This window comes from Capricornis sumatraensis, chromosome 8 (assembly GCF_032405125.1).
Source record: "Capricornis sumatraensis isolate serow.1 chromosome 8, serow.2, whole genome shotgun sequence".
In the NCBI taxonomy this organism is placed as follows: domain Eukaryota; kingdom Metazoa; phylum Chordata; class Mammalia; order Artiodactyla; family Bovidae; genus Capricornis; species Capricornis sumatraensis.
Genome location: NC_091076.1, coordinates 104,577,229 through 104,601,280, shown reverse-complemented (window position 1 = coordinate 104,601,280; position 24,052 = coordinate 104,577,229). Strand labels below are relative to the sequence as shown.

Sequence of the window (24,052 nt, the reverse complement as noted above, 5' to 3'; positions counted from 1 at the left end):
CCGCCCAGTCACTTAGGGAAAGCACCTTGGCGAACACTAATTAATTAGCAAGCGGAACTGCTCACTGCAGAGGGCCTGGGGGCCTCTCCTGTGCGCTTCTGACAGCTGGGGCCCTACGCCTCTCCTGCCTCGGCCTCCAGAGGGCTGCCAGGAGGCGGCCTGGGGGATGGGCAAGGTCCAGGAGCAGCAGCCAGATAAGGAGGGAGGGCCCCGTTGACCCTGCACATGGCTAGGTGTGGGGCTGCACGTCTGAGAGTGTTCCAGAAGAGGGGTCTGCTGAGCCTCCCCTTGTCCTGGCCCCCAGGGCCACCAGCAGCCTCAGCTTTTACCTTCTGCGTTCCCAAATCACTAATAGGATCCAATAACGTGGCAGGGACAGGCCCCAGGGCCGCAGTTCCTGCAGACCATCTGAGAGACCAGCAGCAGTGGAACGGGAGCCCCTAGCAAGGGGTTGATGACACCCCTCCCCCCATGCCCCGCTCCCCTGCCCCAGCCTTCTGCCCCACCCTCTTCCTCTAAAGCTGTCTGGATAGAAACCCAAGGCCCTTTCCTGCAGGGCCTCCTGGTAGGGGAAGCCTCCTCACACACCCCCTCCCCCAGTCCCAGCCCAACCCTGGCCGCCTGGCCCACACCACCAGCCCCAGTTACTGCATTCCTGCAGCCCTTTCTTTCCGGGGGCCCTGCCAGCTGTTGACTTAAAAATCACAGCAACAATCCCTCCTTTTAAAAAAGCCTAAAATATTTCAAACGTACACAAAAGCACAGCAAGCAATAAGTCTTCGGTGTGCATGCCATATAGATTTGACCAATGCTGACATTTTCCTATTTTTGCTTCAGCTTCTTCTTCCTCCTTTTTTTATTTTAATAAAGAAATAAAACATGACAGATCCAGCAGAGGCCCCACCCTGTGTTGGGTCCCATCTGTCTGGGGCGCTGGTCCTCGTCGGTGCCGTGCCCAGAGCAAACACATTGCTTTCCACCCAGCTAAGTCTGAATTGGTCCATTTCCTCAAGGCTCCCGGTCACTCTGTTTCTTCCACTGGCTATCTAGGATCTGATGGCCACACAGGTCTGGCTGGTCAGCTAGAGCTACTTGGAAATCAGACATTTCCTCTCCAGGGAACTTTAACCTGCAGAACCCAAGAGGCGGCCTTGAAAGTGGCTTTAGTCTCTGTAAAATAGGTCCGAGGTATTTGAGAGAAACATGAAATGCACAAAGTGGGGATGAGAAGGGAGTTAGGCACCGCAGGAAATAGAAGGTCAGTGATGGGCCGTCTGTATTTGCAGGCAACTCATATTTTATAGAGGGCTTCCCAGGTGGTGCCAGTAGTAAAGAACCCGCCTGCCAATGCAGGAGACGTAAGAGACTCGGGTTTGATCCCTGGGTCAGGAAGATCCCCTGGAGGAGGGCATGGCAAGCCACTCTGGTATTCTTGCCTGGAGAATGCCATGGACAGAGGAGCCTGGTGGGCTACAGTTCATAGGGTCACAAAGAGTCGGACACGACGGAAGCAACTCAGCATGCAGGCACGCATACCGGATAGATAGAAAAGCGATGGCCGAAGGAGCAAAGCGGCTGAACAGGGAGATGGGTGCGAAGGTGGGGTCAGAGAGGAGCAGGCTCCGACCTCAGTGTTCTCCAGGTTGCATCAGACCCAACTTCTCAGTCCTTCTCCCTCACCTCTCCCCCTCTACCATCCACTCCCCTTCTTCCTGCCACTCGAATCCTCATCTGGGGAATCCAATGGACCACGCAAAGCCCAGCCCCCACAGCCAAAGGCGGTAATGTCGGCCTCCAGGGGCAGCGCTGTGCAACCTGGAGGCCGGGTCCCACTCACCGTCTTCCTCCTCAGGCCCTGCCTGCGGTGAAGCCTCCTCACCGTCCAGCTCCTGCTCCTCTTCCTGCAAGACAAGGAGAAGGGTCAGTGCCCAGGCACCCGGGTTACTCTTAGATCCCATCATTCGGTGTTTGACCCCTCGGTCAAAGCAACCTGACCCCTGGATCTGCTGTTAGGAGAGATGTGCTTGTGGACTGGAAGCGGACCTCGGGGATATGGGGCAGCGATGGACAGGACGTCTCGGGGAGAGGCAGGGGCCACCCAGGGACAGCCTGATCACGCACAGCACCCGCACTGTCCTTTGAGCATGGTTGGGAGGTCCTTCCTGAGAAGGGGCCACGGTCAACAGCAGGTGGAAACAGGGATGTCAGTATGAGTGCCAGTTGTCCGAGGCGATGGGGGGAGACTCTAGGCCAAGGACCTGTGTTTTTCACCTTGACACTTTGGCTCCTTTGCCTTTTTCAGGTGGGTCAAGTGGTGGGTGCCACTTTGATAAGTGGACTGGGCGCCTCCCGCCTCCCAGTACAGTGAGTAGAACAAAAGACACGTGGGGCTTCCCTGGTGGCCCAGTGGTTAAGCATCCATGGTCCAATGCAGGGGATGCCGGTTTGATCCCTGGTCTGGGAACTAAGATCCCACATGCTGCAGAGCAACTAAGCGTGTACACCCTGGAGCCGGTGTGCCAAAACTAAAGAGAAGCCCCCGTGTGCCACAACTAGAGAAAGCCCACGTGCTGCAACAAAGACACAGTACAGCCAAAAAAAAAAAAAAACCCAAACAAACAAAATCCAAAAGGCAAGAGAGGAAAGCTGGTGGGGTCTCTGGAGTCCGGGCCGGGCCGAGCATCACAGAGCAGCCATGTTTGCGCTCACAGTCTCCACCTCTGCTTCCTCCAACCTCTTCTCCGTCCCTGACCGTTTCAGATCGCATTTTTCCCAAAATTGGAACTCCACCTCCCTCAGCCCAGTTCTCTCCCATGGACGCACGGACAAAATAAACAGTAGGCTGGAAGGAATGTCCCGGGATGGCCTTGGTGGAGAGGAAGGAGTGACTTCAACTTGCAGGAATGTTGGAGGATGAGAGGGAGGTGGCAGAGCTGAGGGACTGGAGGGCGCAGCGAGGGGACCGAGGAAGCCCAGCGGCAGACAGGGCAGAGCGGGCAGGCGGAGGAGAGGGGAGCGCAGACGCGAACGGCCGCCCCGCAGGGCAGCACAGCTGACAAGCCAGACCCAGGCCTTCAGGCTCTGAGCCCTGGGGTCCAGCATCCGCAGCCTCTGCAAACTGCGCAGGCAGGCTCCCGGCCAAATCAGAGCAAGCCAAGCTGGGAGACGAAGTTTGCACAAGGCCAACAGCAAGTCATGGGACTCCCCTCGTGGTCCAGGGGCTAAGACCCCATGCTCTGGGGGAAGCGGGTTCGATGTCTGGTCAGGGAACTAGACCCCACGTCCCCGGACTAAAAGATCCCACATGCTGCAACTAAGACCTGACACAGCCAAAATAATTAATTTTTTAAAAAAAGCCATTTGTAAGTGGCAAACCCAAAAGGTTTCCCTTGGGTCTCTTGTAACTTTCTCTTGATGGACCCCACAAGATGCCTCCAGGAGGAGCAGTGTGGGAGGCGGGAGCTGGTTCTTCTCCACTTAGCAGTTTACATGCAGCTCAGCACCACCTGGGGCTTCCCAGGTGGCTTAGTAGTAAAGAATCCAGTTGCCAAGCAGGAGACACGGGTTCGATCCCTGGGTCGGAAAGATCCCCTGGAGAAGGAAATGGCAACTCACTCCAGTATTCTTGCCTGGAAAATTCCATGGACAGAGGAGCCTGGCTGGGTACAGTCCATGAGGTCGCAAAGAGTCAGACACGACTGAGCGACTGACACACACACACACACACACACACACACACACACACACACACTCATAAATGTGGAGAAATGTTTTCTAGAAGCACATGCAAGATGCCATTAACCGAGACTGCCTTTGGAAAGAGGAGCTGGTGGGGGCGGCCTTTCCTTCCATCTTACCCATTTCAGTATAATTTGGATTTTCTAATAATAAACATGAACTGCACTTCTAAAATGCTACACAGGGATCGCTGAACAGTGAGCTTGAGGCTATTGTACATATATTTTCCTTTAAGAAAAGAAAGAAGGGAAAAGGAAAAAAAAAAAGATGAATCTAATCAGAGCTGTAGCCCAGAAATAAGTCCAATATCAAGACTAGAGAGGAGACCAATTCTATTGTGTGTGAGGGACACAAAGGTTAAAGGAAAAACAGCAAAAAAGCAAGCACACTCCCTTTGTGAAGGAACTCACCATCCAGTAGGAAAGATATAAACCCAGATAATTGCCACGCAAGAGGGGAAATTCAAGAACTGATGCAGACCTCTTTAGTCCAAAGGGAGGCAGCGTCATTTGACCTGCCAACACTCCCTCGGGGAAAGGCTGGTTTACATTTGAATTCTGCTCTTGACTTTTGAAGTGTGGTGCTTTTCAAAACTGGACTTCCCTGGCGGTTCAGTGGTAAGACTTCATCTTCCAACGCAGGGGGTGCGGGTTTGATCCCTGGTTGGGGATCTAAGATCCCACATGGCCCACCACCAAAAAGCCAGAACATAAACAACAGAAGCAATACTGTAACACATTCAATAAAGGCGTTAAAAATAGCCCATGTCAAAAAAAAAAAAAAATCTAAAAAAAACTGGCTCTAACCCATCGGTGGGGCATGAAAGCAACTTAGAGGTTGCTACTAGCATTTTAAAAATGTGCAGCCAATGTCTCAGTGTGGTTTTAAGATTTAATAACTTTAGGAGCACAAATGCTCCAAACAGCTCCCCAAATGACATTTGAAAGGTCATTTACATTTAAAATATATTGACGTTTCTTATCTAAGCTCATATAATACCACCGTCCAGCAGCTCTAGTTGATTTTCAGACTTTGAAAAAACATTCATGGGCGGATGGTCAGTGACTAATAGGATTGCCTTTGTGATTTCAGCCCTGTGATCTTATGGGATTGGATGCACACGTAGTTTGGACGTGACCTCAAGGGAGGTCGACCCGGTGTCTGAGGTGCCCAGAGGAAACTCCTCTAGCTGCCCTGTCTGTCTGGATTCTGGCACTTACAAAGACTTAAAAGGAAAAATATAGCATTCAAATGTCAGGAAACTAAGTATAAAAGGAATTTAAATAAGTAAATACTCAAACGATGTGTTTTGTGGGTTTGTAGCATTTACACTTCTTATTAAGACTTAAAACTGCACAAGACTTTGAGGGCACCCTGTATCCCAGAATTAAATTAAAGACAAATACTGGTGTGTGTGTACGTGTGGTAGAGGCAGATACCGTTTTAAAAAGCTTCTGTGACTTTATAAACGTGGGTGCAATTTAAATAGATTTCTTATGGTGAGACTTGACATTTAGAAAACACTGCTGAATCGGCCATTTACTCTTTTCTGCCTGCTCAGAAACCCTCTTCTTTCAAAAGGTGTTCTTTGAAGCCTGTGGTCCTGGTGGGAACTGCCAGACAGGCAGTCAGACCACCCCAGCCCCGCCATGCCCTGTGATGGATTTGACAGGCAGATATGAACCATGGGTCCGATTTCTGCTTGGGCACAAGGAACCTCTGGTCCCAGAGCTGAGAGCTTGGGAGACGGGGGTGACCCAGGGTCACCGGGTGGAGAGTCCCTGGCTGTGATTTGCCCCGAGGTCATTCTACCCCAGCCTCCGCTGTACGTGAGCTACTCAAATCCTGGTTCCACGAAAGCTCACCTAAGCTGAGTTTCTGTCACCAACACCCAGAGTCCTGACCACTGTCATTGTCCACTCACATCCCTCTCTGCAAGCCCAGAACATCTCAAGTTCTGCCAGGAGGCTGTTGCCTGTTTGATATACCAGCTGCTCAGCAGCGGGAGGTGGGGAGTGCGGGCTGCTCCAGGGAGGTGGTTACTTACCGGGCTTTTAGATAACAGAATAATGGAAAGGCTTCCATTATTTAAAAAAAGAAAAAAGTTAAAAAAAAAAAAATCATTCAATTGCATTTTGCCCTTAGTTTATAAAAAGTGTGTATCCAGCAGTAAAACAAAAGTGCTGGGGGCTTCCCGGTGGTCCAGTGATTAGTAGTCAGCGCTTTCACTGTGGAGGGTGCAGGTTCATTCCCTGGCTGGAAAACTTAGGATCCTGCAAGCCATGCCCTGGGGCCAAAAAATAACCCCAAACAAACAGAGCAAACCCAAAAAACCAAATGTGCTGATACCAACAAGAGGGGCAGGTTTCAGAAACAGAGCGCCTGAGACAACCGTGGAAGCCCTCCTGGAGGTGGGAGCTGTTAGCCTCAGTCCAGGGCTCTGCGCTTCAAGGTGGTGAGCTGTGTGCACAACCACGAGGGAAGAGAATAAAGTGAGACCGTGTGCAAAATGCCGGAGCCTTTGTCTCAGTAAGGATTTTACTGGGAATTCCCTGGTGGTCCAGTGGTTGGGACTCAGCACGTTCACTTCTGGGCCAGGTTCGATCCCTGGGTGGGGGCTAAGGAGGAGCGCTCAGCTGAGCCCGAGTGGTGCAGGGGAGGCCTCAGGAGGGATGAGAATCCTGAGCTGGGTCTGAGAAGAGCTGGCCAGGCCTGGAACATCACAGCTTTTTCAGTGACTCCTTGGCGTCTTGTGTGACCGCAGGGAGGGTGTGGGAGGCCGGGAAAGTAAGGCCTGGACCAGAGAACTCACATGGGACAAGGTACTGAGGAGCCACTGGGAATTTAACAATGGGGAGAAAGAAGATAAGAGCTGCAGTTGGGAGCAGTACATGGGGATGCGCCGGCAAGACAGGAGGCAGGAGGGACTGAGTGCAGGGTTTCATCCGCGCTGGTCCCCCACAGCAGGCCTGAGGCCAAGACCACACCCCAGTCAGCTCACTGACCAGCGTCTTAGAGACTGGTTTATATGCTGCTGCTGCTAAGTCAATTCAGCGGTGTCCGACTCTGTGCGACCCCATTGACGGCAGCCCACCAGGCTCCCCCGTCCCCAGGATTCTCCAGGCAAGAGTACTGGAGTGGGGTGCCATTGCCTTCTCTGCTAGTTTCTATACATATATATATAGAGAGAGACTCTTTGTGACCCCATGCCCGTGGACTGCAGCATGCCAGGCCTCCCTGTCCCTCACCATCTCCTAGAATTTGCCCAAGTTCACATATAGGGCATTGGTGATGCCATCCAGCCACCTCATCCTCTTCTCTTTCTGCCCTCAATCCTTCCCAGCATCAGGGTCTTTTCCAATGAGTCAGCTGTTTGCATCAGGTGACCAAATATCAAAGCTTATATATCTAGTTCCCGAACCAGGGATTGAACCCATGCCCCCTGCATTGGGAGCATACAGTCTTAACCACTGGGCCACCAGAGAAGTCCCTGGGTTACTTTTCTAATTCAGCTTTTCCATCAATGGAGGCAGGTGGAGGGACGGCCTCCTGACAGCCTCACCAAGGCCAGGAGCCCAAGACGGGGGTCCCCCAGAGGACAAAAGGGCAGGGGTGGCAGAGGGGACAGGGAGGAGGTTGTAGGGCAGAGGGGCTTGGAAGGAGGCTTCTTGGAGCCCCTAGGAGCCAGGGGCACACGCTGCAGACAGCTCATTGCCATTTATGGCTGCCCTGGCTGATACACAGGCTCAAGTGGAGCAGAGGTAGGGAGAGATGGCTGCAGAGACAGATGTCTTTTTGTCTGTCTGTCTCTCTTTCTGCCTAAGGAGGTGAGTCTGCCCTGGGGTCCTGCAAACAGGGTCTGTTGGACCCTGAGACCACCCACCTGAGCTGCACCAACACCCCCGTCCCCATCCCCCTCCCAGTTAATCCAGACTGATTTTAAACCTGGAGGACCAGGGCTCCACCAGGCAGGCATCGAGGAGGCCCAGCTCTTCTGTGGAGGCAAAGACTGAGGTAACAGGAAGCTCTCAGGGGCCCACAGCATCCCTTGCCCTGGGACAGACCAATCAACTGCCCGGTCTCCAGAGAAGGCTTCTGAGAGGGGCCCCGAGAACAGGCAAGGCTCAGGGGCTGCCTCCCGGCTCCCATTCAGGCGGGAGCAGATTCGACATTGCTGGCAGTCCTTCCAGGAGGATTTCATCAGGCAGTCAGGCTGCTCATCTTCGGCACTCAGAGGGGAGTGTCGGCTGTGGGGTGAGCCGAGACAGCAGCAGAGCCGGCGCCAGTGCCCGGGGCGTTGGTGCTGGGCGGGTGCTGGGTCGGGAGGACGGGCCGGCAGAGGTCATGGCAGTTCTTTGCCTGCACCATCAAAACAACTCTGCCACCCCTGCCTCCAGATGAGAGCTGCAAGCTGAGGCCGCTCGGGCCAGCTCCACACGTGCAGCTAGAAAAGGCTCATCCCCTGCGATGAGGAACTTACATCTCATGCTTCAAACTGGCCCTTCTCAACCTGTCCAATTTTCCCCTGCAGACACAGCATCTTGACCCTTCATCATGGCCTGGGAATGTAGATGCCAACCTGCCGTTTCCTTTCTATGGGGCCAAGACACGTGGCAGGTGGGATCTTAGTTCCTAACCAGGGATTGAACCCGCTCTCCCAACCTTGGAAAGCCATCTGGGATCCACCTCCTCCTTCTCCCCGCTCCTGCCTCAATCACTCAGTACCTTCATGGGCACCACAGGCACTCCACTCTCCTGCAATCATCTCTTCTTGAGGATATCTTAAAATGATGACTTTATCATGTTTTTCCTTCTCAAAGCCCCATAATGGTGGTTGCCAAGTTCAATCCAAAACTCCCCTGGCTTTTGAAGCTCTCTGGCTTCCAGACTCAGTGAGGTCAGTGTCTAAGAGCTTCCTGGGAAGTGCTGTCCCCTCCCACCACCATGCATGTCTGGTGGGGAGAGGATAGGCTGGAACACAGGGTCATCCTTGGGACCACAGCCTCAGGCACTGATCTGTCCTTGGCTGTTCATCCCTGAGCCCTCCTCCTTCCCCTGAACAGGGTCTTCTGAGATCACTGGATCCAACTTGGACCATCTTGAGCTCAGTTATTCTACCCTCGGTCGGCTGAGCCCTGGAGCCACGTGGAACTGCCGCAGGGACCACTGTGAGGGGAGAGGGAGGAGCCAAGGGGCTGAGACCACCACCACCACCACCCAGAGCAATTCCACTTTTCCTCCATGCACTGGACTTCCGTCTGTATAAGACTGAGGAGGGTAAAAGGTATTGAGACTTTTAAAAAATCTTAGAAGGCAGGCTTCCCTGGTGGTCTAGTGGTTAAGAATCCCCCTACCAATGCAGGGCACAAGGGTTTGACCCCTGGTCCAGGAAGATCCCACAAGCCATGGTGCAACTAAGCCTGTCACGTGTTACAACTAATGAGACCAAGCTCCAAAGCCCACGGGCCGCAACTACTGAAGCCCTCCAGCTCTAGGGCCTGTGCCCCGTAGCAAGAGAGGCCTGCGCACCGCAACGGAGAGAAGCTCCCACTCGCCACAACTAAGAGAAAGCCCCCGTGCAGCAAGGAAGACCTAGCATAGCCAAAAATAAGTGAATAACTCTTTATCAAAAATGTTAGGAAGCCACTGATTTAATGTGGCTTCTACCCAACAGAAAACGCCTGTTGATCAAACCTTTGATGAATTGCTAGTTATCCAGTCTGTGTTTGAACTTGTCTTACATCGGGGAGATCACTAGCTTACAGAGCCGTCTGCCTCTATGGAGCATAATACACGACTTTAGGGATGCTCTGCAGGCGGGCGACACGCAAGGCCGTGGGGGCATAGCGAAGTAGACTCCTGCTGCCCAGGGCGGTTCTGCCCAGAGCCTGCCTGTCAGCAGGAACCGACAGAGTTTTCTTGTCTTTTTGTTATTATTGCAGCTTATTCAATCAGCAGGTACTTTGGGGGTGCCAGTGTCTGCCAAGTCTGTTTAGGAGCTGGGGATGTGGCTCTGGATGTGGCAGGCAAGGACCTTGTTCTCACGCACTGACATTCCGCCGCGGCAGACAGCACAGGCTGAAACAAAAGATGACCTCAGCCCGTGCTGAGCGCTGAGAAGGAAGTCAGCCCAGATGGGATGACGTGTTGGGGGAATTCACATCCGCCAAGGTGGTCAAGGACCCAGAGACTTGATAGGGGAGGAGGAGCAACCATGAGGATCCAGGTCGGGGAGGGTCCGCCAGGCCTGGGGCTTGGGCTGAGCAGAGGGGGGAAGCTGAAGCAAAGGCTGAGGCGAGGTCCTGCTGGGCCTCAGGGGCCTGGGTAAGAGGGTGAGGATTATTCTATCAGCCACTGAGGGGCTTTACGCAGGAGAATGGATTTGCTACCTGTGGTGCTCATTAGAGAGGGGAAGGGAGATGTCCAAGAGGCCACTGGGATGGTGCTGGGCTGGGTGTATATATTTTGACATCCTCAGCTATTTTTAAATTAATTAATTAACTTTAATTTTTGACTGCACTGGGTCTTTGCTGCGGTGTGTGTGTGGGGGCACAGTGGTAAAGAATCAGCCTGCCAACACTGGAGACACAAGAGACTTGGGTTCGATCCCTGGGTTGGGAAGATCTCCCGGAGAAGAAAATGGGAACCCACTCCAGTATTCTTGTCTGGAAGTTTCCACGGACAGAGGAGCCTGGAGGGCTACAGTCCATAGGGTCGCAAAGAGTCGCACATGACTGAGTGACTCACATACACACACACACACACACACACACACACACAGGTTCCCTAGTTGCCTGTGGCACACGTGGAATCTTGGTTCCCTGACCAGGGATAAAACACAAGCCCCCCGTGCAGTGGAAGGTGAATTCTGAACCACTGGAGCACCAGGGAAGTCCTGCATCAGCAGTTATTGACCGGGAGGCCCATATTGGCCAATGTGTTCTGGGAGGTGGCAGGGGTGGCCCGGGACCAGATGTGAGTCCTCTGCTTGATATTATGAGCATGAGCTTTTCTAGCAAAAGGAAAGCACCGGGTAATCCTTGGACTCAAGGGGCAGGGGTCGGGGGAGAGGGGACCGAGATTGAGAACTTGCACGTCACCCCAGGGCACCAGGAGTCAGCCCGCAGGATGGTGTGGTCAAACGTCCAGACTAAAAGGACCATCCTGGACTCTGACCTCAGATCCCAATTGAGGGCACATTCACAAGCCCCAAACACTAACCCTAAGCCACTCTGTCTGGCTCAGACATCAGCCTGCCAGATTCAATCCGATCAGATTAACGGGTTTTGGCACTGTTCCTACAAATAGGATTTAGAGGACATCAAAAGCTTCATTAAAAAAAACACACACACAAAAACCCTGAGGCAGCAATCAGGCATCTACCAGACCCTCAGTCAGTGAGAATTAGGTTGAATTCTCGTCTCTATATTTCAGGATTAACAGAGAAGGTCAAGGATAGGGAGGAAAACCAAGGGACTGATCAAATCAGTCTGACTAAATCAGACTGACCAAATCTGAGAGGGTCAGAAGAAATGAGATCATTGTGTTGGGGAAAGCCAGGCTGAAGAATTTTGAACATGACTAACTCCGAGGATAATAACAGAACACAGATGGCCAGCATTTAAGATCTCTACCCAAGGAAGGGAAACCAGTTTTAGATCATGAGGAATAAAGAAAAAGGACTGTCTGACCCTAGAGTAGGCTTATTGATTTTCATAGGAGGCCACTGGGCCAGAGGTATTTTCTTGTCCTGAGATTGATCTCAGACTCGGAGTGTTCAGCAAGTAAGAACTTGGCCGGGAGAGTGTTAATGCCGAGGTCACAGAACTAGACCCTCGCTGAGGCCAGGCTCAGGGCTGTGTTGACCAGATGGTTAGCAATGTCTGCAAGGACTTCTAACTTGAAAATACTAAACAGGGACAACCACTGGTGGTCCAGTGGTTAAGAATCCGCCTTGCAATGCCAGGGAACTTGGGTTCAATCCTTGGTCCGGGAACTAAGATCCCACACGCAGCAGAGTAAGTAAGGCCAAGTGCCACAACTACTGAGCTGACATGCCACAACTAGAGAGTCCACGTGCCGCAACGAAAGATCCCACGTGAGCAACGAAAGATCCCACGTGACCAACAAAGACTCTGAGCGCCAGAACTAAGGCTCGGCACTGCCAAGTAAACACATGTGCGCACACACATGCTCGCTACCCAGGTCATGAAACAAGAACTGATGGCTAGAAAGCAAACAGTCCCAGACTGCAGACCTCCTTTTAGCTCAACCCCTCCGTTTTGTCGATAGGAAAACTCATACCCAAAGTTATACGGCTTCCCCAAGTCTCCAAGGCTATTCAGAGGCAAAAATACTAGATAAGCAAGTTCCCTGAATTCTTGCATTTCGATTTCCTTCAGGCCGTTCAATCTCATTGGCTATTCTTTAGCTATTCACTGTAGCCAGGAGAAAGGGACCCATGTGCCCACCTCCCTGGTTAGAGAGAAGGAATGGTTGCTATTAGCATACCAGCCTTCCTTTTTGGTTCGGACCAAGCAGCGAGATATCAGAAGGACAGCCAGTGGCTCTGTCTGCATCAGGGCCTGATAGGAGGAGATTTCCGGACTCCTGTTCCATTTATCTGTCCTCACCAAGGGCAAAACCGAGTGCGGTCAGACTCAGGTTGTTCCAGAAATGCTCTGGCCACTAGGGACTTGGCATTTCTCAGAAAAAAATGTCCACCGGAGGTCTAAGTTGATCTCAGCCCTCCCACGTTGTAGTCTGGGAAGGAAAGAGCTACAGAAGAGAAGCTGTCTAAAAGTGAACACGCTCAATATTTTATTTCCAACTCTTTGAAGCCAGGCACTTTTTTTTTCTTCCCCTTAAGGTATGTTCTTTAGGAATTTATTTTTCCTACTAAGCAGAAAAATTTAAACTGACAGCTACATTTTCCACATGCAAACAAAACTCTATCGCTGAAAGAAATAACAAAATTTAGCTATTAGGAAAGCCCCATTTTCTTTCTCATCTCATATGAAAAAAATTAAATTATGGACTTAAAAAACTTTGGGCTTCTCTGGTGGCTCGGACAGGAAAGAATCCGCCTGCAACGCAGGAGACCTGGGATCCCTGGGTCAGGAAGATCCCCTGGAGAAGGGAATGGCTACCCACTCCAGTATTCTTGCCTGGAGAATCCCATGGACAGAGGAGTCTGGCAGACTGTGGTCTGTGAGGTCCTAAAGAGTCCCACGGGACTGAGCGACTTTCACTTTCACTTTCAAAGAACTTTACAAAACATACCGTTGTACACGACTAAATGTGGAACTCTGCTTACAGCCCTCTGCATCATCTTTTTAGTTGATGTTCAGTTCAGTCGCTCAGTTGTGTCCGACTCTTTGTGACCCCATGGACTGCAGCGCCCCAGGCTTCCCTGTCCATTACCAACTCCTGGAGTTTACTCAAACTCATGTCCATTGAGTCGGTGATGCCATCCAACCATCTCATCCTCTGTTGATGTACATTGTTGTAATTATTGTGAAGAGACTATTCCCGTGATTTTTTTCTTAATTTTTAATATATATGTTTATTTATTTGGCTGTGCCAGGTCTTAGTTGCGTGTGGCACGCTGGATCTTTGATCTTCGTTGTGCCTGGGGGATCTAGTTTTCTGACCAAGAATGGAACCTGGGCCCCTTGCATTGGGAATGTGGAGTCTTAGCCACTGGACCACCAGGGAAGTCCCATTATTCCTGTTTTGTGTTCAGCTTTTTTCCCTTACTTACGTCTACCGGTTTGCTAATATTTGGATTCTGTCCCTTCACCCCCAGAAAATCACTAGATCTGTTGCAGACTGTTTTTGTATCCCCCAGAATTCATATGCTGTTCAGCATATGAACCCCAGTTCTGAACCCCCACTTGGAGGTGGGGCTTTCAACAATTAGATTTAATGGGGTCATGACCTTGGGTCCCCCATGATGAGATTAGGCCCTTAGTAGAAGAGGAAGACACCTGACTGTTTTCTGTGCTGTGTGAGGACACAGCAGTCGGCTAGCTGGGAAGTGGGTTCTCATCCGGAACCGAATCTGCTGGTACCTTGATCTTGGACTCCTCAATCTTCAGAACTGGCAGAAATAAATGTCTGTTGTTTAATGATTTTTTTTTTGTGGCCACTCCACAGGGCATTCGGGATATTAGTTCCCTGACTAGGGATCAAACCTATACCGCCTGTGGTGGAAACATGGATTCTGAGCCAATGGACTGCCAGTGAAGTCCAATCTATAGTAGTACTCTGTGTTATAGGAGCCTGAGAGGACCAAAGGACAAGACTCAAAGTGGTATGAACAACTGCCAGATACCTGTTTGGCCATCCACTAAACGGACTTCTGTTAGGAGAACAGAAAGTGGGGCTACATTGACATCACAAAGCTCAGGACACAAAAGAGAAAAAGAAAAGAAAACACAATAAAGAAAAAAAATTAACAAAGGTCAGGACAGATGATGGGGGATGGGATTTACCTTCTTGGTCATTCTGAGAAGGCTAGGGGCTTTGCAGCTCCCTGGGGGACAGACCTGTGGTGACAAGGCTGGTATCAAGATGGGCCCAACAGCAAGATAATGTCAGAAAGGCGAACAGGGGCCCAGCTGCATGGTGAGGGCAGACAGAGGAGGCTGTGCAGCTCAATCAAATCGGCACCCTCAGAGTGCCTGAAACACCAAGCCCTTTCCTGAGAAATTCCCCATCAGGTTCCTCTTTCCCAGCATTGGATGTTGGAAAGTCCCAAACATACAGAGAAGAATAATACAGTGAACTCTCCTATACCCTTTCACTTAGATCCACCAATTGTTAACATTTTTCCATCTCTGTACTCTCTCTCCATACACATCCATGACATGTGTGTGTGTGTGTGTGTGTAACTATCTGAATCATGACATGTTATCCCTAGATGTTTCAGCATGCATCTTCCTAAGAACATTTTTCTATATATTACCACAATGCCAGCATCACGCTCAAGAAAGTGAGCATCGATACAATAAAATGATCTAATAAATCATTCATTTGAAACATGATCCAGTTATCTCTAAAATATTCTTTATAGCTTCCCACCCCATCTGGAATCCAATCAAGGACCAGGTATTTCATTTGTCTTTCCTGTCTCTTAGTCTCCTTCAATCTTCAAGCGTCTGCATTGGCCAGCAGCCTTAGAGGAAGTCCCTTCTCCATTTCTGAGCTGATTGAGGGCCTGAGCACCAGGATGTCTGAGTCCTGGCTAAGACAGAGTGGTTCGACTCTACTACGACTGAGTGACATCGGTCCTCTGTCCATGACCTCTGTTTGGCATCGTATGATACAGCCCTGCTGGAATCCGCATCTCCATTAGGTGAGAGGTCTGCAAGTCCTAAATCTTAACCTGTACCTTGTGGGCTTCCCAGGTGGCTCAGTGGTGAAGAATCTGCCTGCCAATGCAGGAGACATGGGTTCGATCCCTGGGACAGGAAGATCCCCTGGAGAAAGAAATGGCAACCCACTCCAGCATTCTTGCCTGGAAGATCCAATGGACAGAGAAGCCTGGTGGGGTACTGTTCATGGGGTCGCAAAGAGTCGGACACAACTGAATGGACTAAACAACAATGACCTCAGCACCGGAAAGCACTGCTTCCTGGCCTTACAAGGGACCAGCTTTGTTCTTGACATCATTCTCCATAATTCTTGGTGACGGTGGGCATGCCCGCCTCCATCCCTGCACACTTCCACACTAATTCCTCAGAGAAATGACAGGCAGTTTAATAATACAACACTGCTCTCCGCTCAGCCTCCCCAGCCTGCCTGATCTAACCCCCTTTCCCTCAGCGGTTGCTCAGCCTACCAGCCCATCGAGGGCCTTCATGCGACTTGATTCTCCTGCACCTCGGGGTCGCTTCCCCGTGACCCACAGCCGCAGCGGAAGGCGGCTTCCTTGGGCTTTGGATGCTTCTCAATAATCAGCTTTGTGAGCTTGGGCAGCAGCTGCCCGGGGGCCTCCCAGGCCTCGCTGGGAAGGAAGATGATTGGATTAGAAGGGGCTTGGTTAATGGAAAAAGCAGGGGGGAGGGGAGAGGGGAGTTAAGTGCTGCTCTGCCAGGCTGGGGCTGGGCCCGTCTGCTCTCCCACTGCTGCCGTTTCCTTAGTGACAGATAGACCCGAGGCTGGCTGACGGCAGCCCCAAACCCAGACGTGAGTTACTTTTCCCGGCGGGCCTTCTGGCCTGCTCTCCAAGACGGGGCAGCACGGTCATCAGGAGAAAGTACTGAGACCTGCTCTTTTTCTCCCCTAATATTTATTTATTTGGCTGCACTGGGTCTTAGTCACAGCATTTGAACTCCTAGCTGCAGCATGTGGGATCCAGTTCCCTGACCAGGGATGGAACCCAGGCCCCCTGCATTGGGAACTCGGAGTCCCAGCTACTGGTCCACCAGGGAAGTCCCTGGGACCCGCTCTTGAAAATCCCCAAGTCCATTTCCGGACAGTTTCTTAGCAGCTTCTTCCAGGGTAATCCCACAGGCAGCAAGGCAGAGGAGTCGGGAACAGCTGATACGTGTCCCCAGCACCTGGCCCTGGGCCTTATGCACAGTTGGAGTCGACAGGGGTTTGATAGCTTAGAAGAGGCTGGAGACCTGAACCCAAAAGGGAGGGGCAAGACCTCCAAGGGAGGAAAACAGACTTAATTCTCCTGTTGCCTGGATCACGTCAGGTCAGGACGTGGAGACGAAGGATGGACACACAAGCCTCAGCTGTCACGGTCATCCGCTCGGGCAGTGTATCGGGTTCAGCTCCGAGTCTGTGCCCAACACGTGAGCCTCCATAAGGCGCCTCGTCCTTCAGAGCCTCTACTCACCCTCACAGGACTTGCTTTCTCCTAGGGAGAGGCAGATACGGCTTCTTTTTAAGCCACCACGAAACCCGTTACCTAGACTTATTGCTGACAGCCTAGAGGCCTTGTAGAAACTTCTTTCAGAAGCACTGTAATCTGGAAGATCAGGAGATGACCGAGCACTACTAAAGGACTTTAAAAATTTTTTCATTAATTAATTTTTGGCTGCACCGCACGAGTGCACTGCCTGGCATTCGGAATCTTGGCTTCCTGACCAGAGATTGAATCCAGGCTTCTGCAGAGGAAATGTGGAGTCTTAACCACTGGACCGCCAGGGAAGAACATAAAGGACATTTTAAAGTTCAGTCCAGAACCTGCCTCTGGATGAAAAGGGGCCAATGTGTTCACTGTAGGAGCATGGCCGATTGAGAGCAAGTGGCATCCTGAGGATAGCCCCTATGCGTCTCCTGTTCCCAAGAGAATCCTAAACACGGGAGCAAAGCTAACACATCAGCACGTGTCCAAACCCTACAAGCCAATACCACAGGTGAGGGCAGCAAGAACAGCAGGGCCTCCGTGCTCCTTGGGAAGAATAATACAGCAGCCCTGCTCAAGCTGGTTAGAATACACTCTAATGACACAATTAGTCACCCTCTTGTCAAGCAAAGCGCCTGCTCACAGGGGGTCTGGAACAATTACTCAGCATGCCTCCACCCAGCCTTGCTGCCTCCTCCTCCCGTCAAAGGGTTCTCTCCAGTATAAACCATTGTGTCCAGAAAAATTCAGAGTGGGCACTGCAGGCACGCTGACAACGCACCAAAACCACTTGCTCATGGTTTCCACCGTCCCGGCCAGCCTCCCTCGCAAGGAAAGGAGCCTAGGAGTCAGAACAAGGCGTTCTGATCAGGCTCAGGTCCCTTGGCGCTGGCCCCAAAGGTCCAAGGGCGCTGAAATCCTGGGAATGTGCGGCTAGCAAGTAGATTTCCAATGTCAAGAGATACATTGGGGAATTCCCTAGTGGTCCAGTGGTTAGGACTCTGTGTGCGCTTCCACTGCTGGGGGCCCAGGTTTGATCCCTGGTTGGGGAACTAAGATCCTGAAGCTCTTAGTTCTACTAAGGACTTACCTCTCTGGCTATCCTGAAGCAATACTGAGGGGTCAGGACAGAGCTGCAGGACAGCAAAAGCAGGAGAGTGGGCTTTGGGGGTGCTCAGCTGCACTGCAGGAAGGCTTTATCCTGCTTGCTCACTGCACACTGGCCAGGCTTATCTGCAGCCCCAGGTGAGGTGTGCAGAGCACCCTGCAGTTTGCAAAGGACAACAAAAAGGACTGCAATGGTCCCGTACTTTTCTTTCAGCCCCACCCAATGGGTTTCACACATAAATGGCTCAGGAATCCGAATTCCAAATTGGCCTAAAAAGAAAACGCAGTTTTCCTTCTTTTAAGTATTCTATTTTATTATATTACTATCAGGACAACCGCCATCCTTGAAGCCCTGGAAACAAGCCACATACACGTGCGTTTGAAATCCCGTGGGCTGGAGGGTGAGGGATGTGTGTGTGTGTGTGTGTGTGCGTGTGTGTGTGAGGGGGGTGGGTGTGACCCGTGCCAGGGGAGGAGAGGCCAAGCAGAGGAAAGCCAGCCTGGCGACAACCCACAACTCCGAGGCTCTGCCACACTTCGAGGGAGGGCTGAGAGTCTGCACGCCGGGACCTTCCCTTCCTGCCGATCGCCGGCTCTGCCCTTCTTGGGGTAGCCCGGCCCGAGGCTGGGGGCCCGGTTCTCGGCTCGGCCGGGGGCGCCGAATCGCGGGTGGAACCGGGCCCCGGGGTGGGAAGGGGCGCCCGGGAGGGCGGGTCCGTACCTGCCTCTCCTCGGCGGCCTGCTCCTCCGCCTCCGCCGGCGCGGCCTCGGGCTCGTCCGGCCGCGCGGGCTCCCCCAGACCCTCGGGCGCGGCCGCCGGCTCCGCGGCGCAGGGGCCGGGCGGCGCGGGCTTCACGCTGGCCTCAGCCGGAGGAGCGGGCTCTGGGGGCGCGGGCTCCTGGGGGTCCGGGCTCGCGGCCGCCCCGCGCCTCACCAGCAGCCAGGCGAGCAGCAGGGCCAGCGCAGTGGCCAGCGCGGGCAGTGCGGCCAGCAGCTCGGCCGGCGCCTCCATCGCGCCGCGGCCACCCGAGTGCCCGCCCGCGGGGACCCCGAGGGAGCCCGCCTCGCCCCGCCCGCGCCACGCCCCGGGGCGGAGTCCCCGCCGCGCCACGCCCCCCGCCCGCCCCCGACGTCCTCGATCCCCCGGTGACTCAAGATGCTGGGGACAAGAGCCCCTTGGGAAGCGCTCTTGAGACCCAGGTAGGCCCGACACTTTAGGCTTAGGCTTCTTTTTAAAACTAGGATGAAATACCCAGCATTCCGGGGTCCTTTCGGCATCATTTTAGCCCCGCACAAGTAATCTTTTGAGCATTTTGGAATTGCTAGGGCTTACCTGGTGGCTCAAACGGTAAAGAATCTGCCTGCAATGCGGAAGACCTGAGTTCGATCCCTGGGTCGGGAGGATCCCCTGGAGAAGGGTATGGCAACCCACTCCCGTATTCTTGCCTAGAGAATCCCATGGACAGAGGAGTCTAGCAGGTTACAGTCCATGGGGTCGCACAGAGTAGGACACGACTGAGTGACTAAGCACAGCACAGCCAGGGAATGCTGGGGGCAAGGTAAAGGCTGTAGGACAATGAAAGCCGAACACCAGCTTTGCTTACTTTCAGCCGCTTTCTAGACCCATGGCCTGCGGCTTTACTCTTTGGGGTTGCCTTGATATACTCATTCTCACGGAGAACTTTTCCAGGTGCTGGTGCGTGAATGCCCCATTCCGGTCTGGACCCAGCAGGCCTCCGTACAGCCTCAGCGTGTGGAGGCTGCCCCCAAAGACGGGCTTCAAGGTCAAATTCGATTTTCTCTACAGTCTTTCTTCTTTGAATAATTCTGTAATGTCGGAGAGGGTAGAATGAAAAAAAAGACGTCTACCGTTTTTGCTTCTCCAGACCCTTCCAGGGCTGTTACTGAACAGTGTAGCTTGGAGATAAATGTAACAGAAAACCTTTTTCCCTTTCCACTCCCAAACCCTGCCCTAGTTTTTTTTTTCTTTAAAAAAAACAACAAACAGTGGACAAAGTTTGTAAGGTGCCATGCCAAGCATAGGACTAATATTGAAAAAACCAGGCCCCGGGTTTTTGCTTAGGATGCATTCTTTTTTGGGAAAAGCAGTGTCTGAGTTGATAGCTGATGTAAGATCCTGGAAGGAATGCTTCTTTTTTAATTAAAAAATATATTTTACTTTTATTCATTTGGCTTTGCTGGGTCTTGGTTGCAGCACGCTGAATCTTCGCTGCAGGTTCTTTAGTTGTGGCATAGAGACTCCTAGTTGCAGCATGTGAGGCCTACTTCCCCAACCAGGGATGGAACCCAGGCCCTCAACCACTGGACCATGAGGTCCAACCCACCCATCACCTGCCCCACCCAGTGCCTCTTTTTAAAAGGAAGATGCAAGAACACTCTTAAGCTTCCTCTTGAGCTCTAGTTACAACAAACAAGATTCCAACAGCAGGGTGAGCTTAATCCTGCAACATCACATAACGTTAGGGGGACACACAAAGGGAATTTTAGCGGAGGTTGATAAAAATGCCCACTACTCTGAAATGTGGAATGAGGTTCTTCTCCTGGCTGCTAGCTTTTGACCACTGGGGGACTTTCACTCAAAGTGTTTGGGCCTTATATTTGTCACCTGTGTCCTCTGTTTTAAAGTGTACAGTTGACTTTTGAACAACATGCGTTTGAAGTGCATGGTTCCACTTACATGCTGATATTTTTCCATTAAACAGGAACTGCAGTACTATGCAATCCGAGGCTGGCTGAAGAACTGTTAAACTTGGATATGGAGGGCTGGCTCTCAGCTTTTCTTGGATTTTCCACTGTGCATAGGGAGGATCGTACCCCTAAACCCTGAGTTGTTCAAGGGTCAAGTGTATTTTTAAGAGGTCCTTTTGTGCGGACAAACTCAGTACACTCTGTTAACTTTCAGATGAGTAAGAATGAAAACAAGGACAAGACAATGCAAAAAACCCAACCCCAAATCAAGTTGCTTTATTTAAAATGAACAAGTTTCATCGCAGTCCAAGTTAAAAATGCCAATCCAGTGGTGGCTGTCCCCCAGCACTCCCAGGACTTGGTGACAGTCCCCACAAGAAAAAGTAAAGCAGAAACAGCAGGCGCTCAGCGTGCTTGACTTAATGACTGAGGAGGCACCAGGTACGCGGCAGATGGTCCCAGTTCCTCTGTAGTGTCCAGTCTCCGTGGAGAGAGCAGGCGAGGTCAGTTCTCCTGCTCCCAGAACAGAGGATGGGTGTGAGGTGTTCAAAGTTTTTGAACTTGAACTACAGATGAGACAAAGTTAAAAGCCATCCTGGGAGGGCTCCTGCAGTTTTGATGTATCATCATGACAGAAGCTAGGGAGGCAGGAGTGAGAAGAAACCAGACTCCACGTGGAACCATCAGCAGGACCCAGTACACGTGACAAAAACACTTATTTGTGGAAATGCTACATACAATTCAAGAAATATATGGCTGCGTGCTTAAATGTCTACTTCCTAAACAGTACTTTTTACGTTTACCACAAAATCCCTGTCCACTCCAACTCTTATCTAGCGTCTTAAAGTACATAGAGGCAGAACCTCTAAAAAATTTGTAAAGCACTTGTACCAGCAATTTTTGTGCTGCTCCTTAAATACCTTTAGCTGATTTACAAAGAAGCTGTGTCCTCAGTTAAAAATACAGCTAAAATTAGAATTATGTTCCTTTATGAAGATCTCATTAACTTGTACTTAGTAAGGGTTAGACTTGCTTTTCTGATCATGGAGATGGACATGTACGGTTCTCCCTGCCCTGACCCATTCGTAGCCCTTATGAACAACAGCACCCTCACAGTCCGTGAAGATCTAGGAGGTCAGGGATCTGGGCTTGTCCGTGTGGCGTCTCCAACACCTAGAACAGAGCCTGGAGCTCCAACGTTTGTTGAATGTTTTAATAATGAACAAATGGGCATCTACAAGCTGAGCAAAATGTGAACGTTGTTCCTGTTTTTGGTGGCTCTCCCCTCACAGGAGTCACCTTCAACATCACGGCACTACGGACCTCAGAAGCACTTACCAGTGTGCGACACTGGCGACCTCGGGCTGATGGTAAAGCCTTCCGTGACCTCCCTCGTCTCCACAGACCCAGATGTCTCAGGTCCCCGACTCTGGTCTCACGCACCCCGATCCTCCTCTTCAGTAGTTATTAGTCCAGATCCTTTCTTCTAGGACCCAGTTTGTTGGGTTTTTGTTTTTAACGTTTATTTATTTGGCTGCACTGAGTTTCAGTTACAGCATGTGGGATCTTCGATCTTCCTGGGGTAAACATGATCTTTAGTGGCGGTATGTCGGGATCTAGTTACCCTGACCAGGGACTGAACCCAGGCTCCCTGCATTGGGAGTCCAATGTCATAGCCACTGGGCCACCAGGGACGTCCCCCCGCCAACCCCCCCGCTGTTGGTTTTAACATCAGTTGTCATCTCAGAGAATAATCTCTAAAAACAGTTTAATGTTTTATCTTTCTCCTTACTGTCCTTGACACCACTCAAAGGAGCAGCTCATGCCAGGTGGGTAGAAGGGTTGGCTTTAGAACAGATGGGCCCTTGGACCCCACTTCCTGCCTCACAGTGACCACCTGGCCACACTCCACTGCTTTCTTTCCTACTTTTCGCCCACAGCGGTGTGTTTGCCTGGCACAGTGACAGTAAAAGGCTGCTGCTGAATCTCACCTGGCTAAGACAGTGAAGGAGGGTCCCACAGTCCTTCACAGGGTGGCGGGAACCAAGTGGCGTAACCTGTGCCACCCAGGCACTTTCAGGAGAGGGGACTGCGGGCCTGTCATACAGGCTGGATCTCTTATTTCCGGATGTTGTTTATCAAACAGGAATTACCTTTGGCATCTGGGGAAGTAAAACTGGGTGGCTAGGCTCTCCAACCTAACTTCTACTTCACCGTGCCCACCACGCCCCCTGGCGGCAGGCGGCCTGTCCGGTGGTTTGATCCTTTCCACTGAAGCTGAGGGAGGAGCAGTTGGTATGGGTTGGAGAGGAAAGGGAGTGTGACAGTCCGGCAGCAACCCTGGGGGGAAAAAAGAAGCACTTTCAAGATGTCAAGACAAGCTTTTTAAAAAGGAGGAGGAACGCCGTTCAGATATGAACTCGATCTCTGGATGATCCCTTCAGAGTCTGGACTCCTCACACCTAGAGACACTTCCCGAGCTTCCCTGGTGGCTCAGTGGTAAAGAATCTGCCTGCAATGCAGAAAACTCGGGTTCAGTCCCTGGGTTGGGAAGATCCCCTGGAGAAGGGAATGGTACCCCACTCCAGTATTCTCACCTGGGAAATCCCACGGAGAGAGGAGCCTGGAGGGCTCCAGTCCATAGCGTCACAGTGTCAGATACCACTCAGTGACCGAGCACTCACAGGCACAGACAACGCTCGGGGGCCAGAGGGTGTGTGTGTGTGTGTTGGGGGGCGGGGGGCGGGTAGACTGGTAGTAGGTAGACTGATACTAGGAAAAGAGCAGAAGTTCCATCCAATCCACACATGAGTTTTGGTTGGCCTTTCAGAATGCAGAAATTTGGGCAAAGACAAAATAGGGGACCAGCCTTCTAGAGTAAAGCCACACAACCAACCCAGGGAGTTAGGAAGGGACGACTGGTCTGTAGACAAGTAAACAGGATTCCCTGATCACACCCACTTTAAGGGAGGATTCTGAGAGCCAATGGGTAGGACTCCAGTTGATGGCCCACTCCTCTGTGCCTGCTGGCGCTGGTGAGGCTCCTCTGCCTGCACCTGCTGGTGCCCTTCCCTCCCGCAGTCCAACCTGGAAATTGTCACTGGATGTGTCCTGACAGCCTCCTCTTATTTTTATAACACTTTAGTTGAATTTGGAGACAGATGAAGGCAAGCAGGTGAATCGAGAGGGCAAGAGATGGAATCTGCTGGTCAACCTCAAACTATTTAAACCAGAGTTATTTAGAAACCTAAACAGATCCCAAAGACCAGAGGCACCACCTCTGCATTTATTCCTGGCTACTAACAGGACTGCCCACCTAATGTCTCCAGGTCCAAGATATGAGGCTGTTAATTATGAAGCCTCTTGGAGAGCGAAAAACTTCTGACTCAGGGGTCACACACGTGGTGGGAAAGACAGGAACAAATTTGTAAGAACCTGGTCGTTTATAACTTCAGTTTTGTGATGACAACACATTGAACACCTTTTCCACTCTGATCATAAACCCAACAAGCCCAATGTGTCATCCTTCCCCCACAAAACACACCACATGAAAATATCCTTGGAATCTCACAGCCTCTCTGACCACAGAGAAAAGGTGATGAACGCTAAGACCGCACTAGGCAGTGGGTGAAT

General features: G+C 51.6%; 1 protein-coding gene across 1 annotated transcript in view; it reads right to left on the bottom strand.

The window, feature by feature from the left end:
• The window catches only part of MXRA7 (matrix remodeling associated 7), a 31,367-nt gene extending 12,645 nt beyond the window's left edge, over nucleotides 1–18,722 (bottom strand). The window contains exons 1-2 of the mRNA XM_068977515.1: nucleotides 18,432–18,722; nucleotides 1,838–1,901 (exon numbers count right to left, since the gene is read on the bottom strand). Of these exons, the coding sequence (XP_068833616.1) occupies nucleotides 1,838–1,901; nucleotides 18,432–18,722 (355 nt within the window). The remainder of the gene's footprint in view (nucleotides 1–1,837; nucleotides 1,902–18,431) is intronic.
• Nucleotides 18,723–24,052: the final 5,330 nt, after the last annotated feature.